The 6000-nt window shown below is 43.1% G+C and overlaps 1 protein-coding gene across 2 annotated transcripts in view; it reads left to right on the forward strand.

Annotated features, from left to right (window-relative positions):
* asxl1 (ASXL transcriptional regulator 1) overlaps positions 1-4511 on the forward strand; it is an 88685-nt gene extending 84174 nt beyond the window's left edge. For both annotated transcript variants that reach the window (XM_047363810.1, XM_047363817.1), the window contains exons 10-12: positions 137-242; positions 512-1469; positions 1560-4511. In XM_047363810.1, coding sequence (XP_047219766.1) covers positions 137-242; positions 512-1469; positions 1560-4124 — 3629 coding nt within the window. In that variant the 3' untranslated portion in view covers positions 4125-4511. The remainder of the gene's footprint in view (positions 1-136; positions 243-511; positions 1470-1559) is intronic.
* The last annotated feature ends 1489 nt before the right edge of the window (positions 4512-6000 follow it).

Consider the following 6000-nt stretch of genomic DNA (forward strand, 5'->3'; position numbering starts at 1 on the left):
GGCAGCTTCATCACAGGAGTCAATCATGAGTAAACACAGAGCATGGGAGTCAACAGAGAACCATGATATGTACAATTTATATAACTGTTATAAGGGTACTTTAAAACCTTTAATTGTGTTTGACTTGTTTTTTTAGGTGAATTCACCCATGAAATGCAGGTCCGTTTCCGGCAAGAAAAGGAGAAAGAGAAGAAGGTAGAAGCATGGAAAGAGAAGTTTTTTGAAGAATACCATGGGCAAAAGTAAGACCATGTTGCTTTTATTAAAATGCAAATTAGTATTAAAAAATGACAAATTTGCCATATGTTGTTCCATATGTGTTTTTTTAATTTGTGTTTATCATCCTTCCACAAAATTCTGAAATAATGTATGTTTTTAGCATGACTCACATCTGGTCAAATGTTGGCATCATAGCTTGTGGTTGCCTGCTGCTCACCTTGTTGCTACCTTAACAATGTCCTACTTGGTGACAAATACACAATTTGTTAAAACATATCTTGTCCACTTTTAGGTCTGGCCTAACACAAGACGAGTCCCTAAAACTTACCATGAGTGAAGCCAGTGAAGTTGCAGGCGCTGTGCTGGAAAGTGATGCTGATGTGGTCTCAGCTGGCATCCCCAAAAGACGCAGTGTGGGTCGGCGTAGGAGAGATGGCAGGATTAGGAGACGCACACGGGCTGACTTGCGTCGCAGGGCCCGCCGGACGCTTTGCAAGGCAGCTCCAGCTCTGCAATCAAAAGATACTAGTGCTGACACTAGTGCGGTATTGGACATAGCAGCAGTCACTATTGACTCTCCCATATCCAACAACACAGTTATTCAAGGAGAGGTAGTGCTTCATGTTGACTGTGGTGTGGAACTCCCAGTTGAGAGTACTGTGACAGAGCCAAAGGCCTCTCCTGCTCCGGAGCCAATAACATTGGCAGTTCCTACTCCTCTTCGAAGTCCCAGTCTCAGCACAGCTTCCACCAGTGCAAATGAAGAGCCTGAAGTTACTCCCTCTTTGCTACCCACGGAGGTTGCACCTATCCTGGCTTCCACCACCTCTCCATCTTCATCCAGTTCTTCCTCCTCACCTGCCTCCTCACCTGCCTCATCGCCCTCTTCTCCTGAACAACAGGGAGCTTTTGCCACAGGGCTGGACTCTTCATCCTCTTCAGGATCTTCTAGTGCAACAGTTCCTGCTGATCCGTTAGATGATACGGCCTCTGTGGTCACCTCCATCACAGGAGGGAATGTCACAAGCAGTCGTGAGAGCAGTCCGTCAGCTAGCCCAGCTACCACCCCTATGCTCATCACCCAGCTTAAGGAACAGAAAAGAAAGCAGGATGAGGTTGAGGCTTTCTCCAGCTTTCCCGAAAAAAGGACACGTCTTAATGACCGTCGGTCCTTTCGTACCACAATTGACAGTGTCTGTTCAGAGAAGCCACAGCCGACAACCGAAGAACCCAAAGTGCCACCTATTCGGGTAAGAATTGATTGCAAAGCTAAGACATTTTTTTTAATAAACAAAAATACAAATTCCTTTATTGATTTGCTATTTTGTCTTTTTTTCTAGATTCAACTTTCCAGAATCAAACCTCCGTGGGTCAAAGGGCACCCCACCTACCAGATCTGTCCCCGAATTGTGCCCCCGACCGAATGTTCGCGGAGGTCGGGGACGGGCGGGGCGCGAACTCTGGCAGACATCAAGGCCCGCGCCCAGCAAGCCCGTGCCCAACGCGAGGCTGCTGTTGCAGCCTCTGGCGAGGGGTCAGGGGCGACCGGTGTCCGGCTGTGGGCTTCTGCTGGGTTATCGGATAGCAGCAATGAACGAAGAACACGAGAGCATCCAGGACCAATTGAGCCCGGAGGAGGTGGAGGAAGAGGAGGTAATGGGATTGAAGAGCAGGAATTTTCTTCAGAACCTAATTCGTCTGGAACACAACTACAGCTTCTCGATGTAGAAGCTACATCCCACCCATCCCCTTCAATGTCAAATACATCAGCTTCCATGTCCCCACAAGTTGTAAGTCCTCATCGACACAGACTGAGTATAACAACTAAGGTTCAAGCAGAAATGGAGGAAACGTCAGCCAATCCCCTGAGCTCCTCTAATGGGTTAACAGATGGGGATATTACAGTTCCCCCAGAGCCTGACACTAAATTCATGTCATCATCCTCAATGTCAGCCAAGGATAGCCTGATGCCTGAGTCTACTGCTGCCTTTTCAGAAATGGCAGATCCAGGTGAAAAACTTGCCCTGACCCAAACTTCAATCCCAGACTCCTTTCCCAGGTTTGGGGCTCATGGTGTGGATGTTATTCAAACACTGGGTAGCTCTTATCAGATCAAGGGGCAAGAAAAGGGAAAGAAGGTAGGACTGGGTGGTGTTATCCATCACAGTTCACACCATTTCGACCCACAAGAAGAATTTTCTCAAACAGCCAAATGGTCAGCAACTGTGTCTTCTCCAAAACGGGTAGAGATTATTAATGTTTTCAGTCAGAAGGATGACGAAGAGGGTATACACAGTGATTCAACAGAAACTGCTTCAGACTGTGAAAACGAGAGCCAAGAGGATGAGCAGCAACAATACCCTGACCCCAGCTGGACCTCCCAGCTGAGCACCCAACAAAATGGCCAGTTGGTCATTCCTTCTCAAAACCAGCAACCAGTCATCCATGGCCACTTGTCTGGCCATAAAGGTCAGACTGTCATTCAACCTTGCTTCCCTAAAGGTCTTCCTCAACTGAAAGACAACCATTTTCAAGAGCACCACTCTCTTAGTCCTTGTCCACATGGACAAAAAGAAAACAATATTGCTGTCAAAGTGGAAATTGGAGAAGACTGTCAAAGCTCTAAGGAAAGCTCTACTGAAGGGGAGTTTTGTGGATCTTTAAAGTCTCCTGTCACTCAGCCAAATGGTTCAGCTACTTCCAAGAGACTGACAAACTCAGCCAGGCCTGTGTCCTCTGTGGAGGCCAACAACCCTTTAGTCACACAGTTATTACAAGGCAGTCTGCCTCTTGAGAAAGTTCTACCACCACACTCTGCCAATAGGCTGGCCTTTAGCATATTGCCGGGCCAACCACCAAGACCATCAGAATCAAGGAACCTTGAAACTGGCCATAGGTCTGAATTTTCAAGCCAGTGTCTCACTCCAGACTTGACTCCTAACCTTAGCAAGTCACCCACAGGCAATCCAATCTCTTGTCTGATAGGTGCCCCAGATGTATCTCAGCACCCGTGCCCACTGGCTGCTGGGGGTGTCCCCGTCATTACCTCTCTGCCCCCTTCTTCCACTTATTTTTCATCCAAAAGCAAGTCAGAAGGTGTCTCTCTTGCTGCTGTAGAATCTAGAGTTATTAAAGAGTATTGTAGCCATCAACTTTCACAGAGAGACACTCCAGACTTGGGCCAACAAGTCGAATGTCAAATTATGTCCAATGGCCTCTCTTCCCCTGCTGAAACCTATTGCACTGAAGGGAAGGCCAATACTAAATTCAACATGCAGCTTCCACAGTCTCAGCAATCCCACTCTCATCAAAGAAAGCTGTCTCCTGCACCTGCTGTGAAAAATGAAATTGGTCCACAACCTTCATGCCAGGCTGTTGCCAAGTCTGCATCTACTGTACCTGGTGTGACTAAAAAGGAGCCAGCGAACTCCATGGATGAGTATTTGAGTGGAGGGGCGATGGAGGGACTTCTCAACATGGAGATGACTTTGACAAGGATATCAAAAAAAGAGCACAGCAAAGTTTCCTGTTCTTCCAGCTCTTCCTCTCTTTCTCCTTTACCATCCTCCTCGTCATCCTCCCTTCCCTTCCAACTATATGGAAAGATGCCTAAACAAGGTGGAAGTAGTGGAGTAGTAAGTTACACAGCTAATGTGTCAATGATGGATAATGGTGGATTTTCCCGGAGTATGGCTGATGGTGTACACCAGTTGCGCCCCCGCTTGGCCTCCAGCCATACCACACTCAGCATCCAGGCATTTACAGACAGCACAGCTGAGGAAGTGGCACTTAAGTGCTCATGTCGCCTGAAAGCTATGATCATGTGCCAAGGCTGTGGTGCCTTTTGCCATGATGATTGCATTGGACCTTCCAAACTCTGTGTTTCGTGCTTGGTGGTCAGATAGTGTGTACTAGTCTCTGTGCACTGTAAACTTTCATTCAGTAATGTACCAGCAGCATTATCGGGCAGCTTCAGAGTGTGCAGAAGCCTAATAAGGCTAGAGAACACAGGCCAGTTGTGACTGGCAAAATATGTTGTGTAAAAAGTTTTTGTTGTCGCAGATTTTGTGTTTTTTCTTTTTTTCTAGCTGTATTGATTGCTATTATTGTTGTGAATCCGGAGCATGCTTAACTGTAAATTTAGCTATTTACCTCATCTTGTCTTGCTCCCCTTTGCATCATTTGGAGGTCACTGTTGTTTTGATTTCTCATTTGCTCTGCAAATAGGGACTGACTGTATGCCTAAAGAATTATTTTTTTATCCATTAAAATAAATAAATGAAATTGCGCCATTTTTGCCTCGTGTTATCGTAACCTGCAACTAGGTTCTGAGTCAAATACAATGGATGCATAAAGGAATAGTTGTGGTGATGGGGTTCACAGACCTTATTAATTTATTAAATGTAAAAGGATAAAATAGATACAAACTACAAGAATTTGGAGTAGAATTGAAAATGTAACTTAATTTTGCCATCAGTAATACTATTCTAAGATGTTAGTATGATTAAAAAAGAACTTTGATCACAGGGGCTGATGGATTTGGTAATGTTCTTAGAAATTTTACGGATAAAACCACAGTTTTAAATTTGGTAATGTAAAACAAAATGGGATTTACTTCTCCAATAATCCTTGATTAAAAACTTTAATGACACATTTATTTCATGGGAATTGTGTAGGTCAGACTTTTTTTTGTTTTTATTAAAATGCTGTTCCAAATTTGAAGATTTCATCTTCGATTCACTAAACCTTAACTGAAACTCTTAAAAATAGTTAGTGCAATGTAAATGCTCTCATAGTTGATTAGCAGGAATTTTGTTTAGACTTATTTCAAGAACTTTAGAAAAGAAGGGTAAGTATTGATCAGGACATCTAGGTCACAAGCAAAAATCTTGAGTTTATATACCTTAAACCTTTTATATGTATCCATTCAGTAAGGATTAGTTAATCATCTAAAATGGGGGTGGTAAGAACTAAACAAAAACTAACCCTGAACATGTGCTCGCAAAGATGTAAACACTACTCTTACTTTTTAAGTATGGCCTATTGTATTGAGACCTCTACCTTACCCACAAACACACACCCCTTTTAGCCTGTTTTAAATTTTCTTTAAAAGGGACATGTGCAAAATCCATGTTTTTAGCTCTTAAATACATTTTGTTGTACCTGGAGTCTGTAGGAGTGCAGAAAAAGTGAATTTTTATTTTTTCAGGTGCTGCATAGATACCTTTATATTTTGTTTGGGTAATATTTTCCAGTCTGTTCAGTTTTCTCTATTCTTTATTATGTTTTTGAACTGTTATGTCACATTATTGGCTGCACAACTGCTAAATAAGGTCATGGACTTCCAGCTAATCCATTTCGCAAAACCATCTCGCTGCAGTTTTGTAGTCCAAGCTCAAATAGTCCGTGAAGCTACAATAACATGGAATTCAGAATAAGGCATTGCAGTTCCACTTTATATAGACCACAACTTAATTAAGTGTGAAAAGGAAGGATTTAAATACATGGTATGTTCCTTTTATGTTGTGCTCATTATGTGCTATTAGTGGAGAACAATCAAGTCCAGGTTTGAAGAGTCTTATTACTGCAGCTTTGGAACTGGATCAGTTCTAATGTGGTCCAGATGCAAAAAAAAAAAACACTAATCTGGCCCTTTATTAAACTATCACAAATCCCAAACTGGGTTTTAAACATTCTGCTATTAGTGTAGAATAATCTAGTCCAAGTTTGGAGTGTCTACGAGTAGGAGCAGATTAAAGATGCTTGAGGTAATGAAAAATT

Source organism: Girardinichthys multiradiatus, chromosome 1, assembly GCF_021462225.1.
Source record: "Girardinichthys multiradiatus isolate DD_20200921_A chromosome 1, DD_fGirMul_XY1, whole genome shotgun sequence".
NCBI classification, from domain to species: Eukaryota; Metazoa; Chordata; class Actinopteri; order Cyprinodontiformes; family Goodeidae; genus Girardinichthys; species Girardinichthys multiradiatus.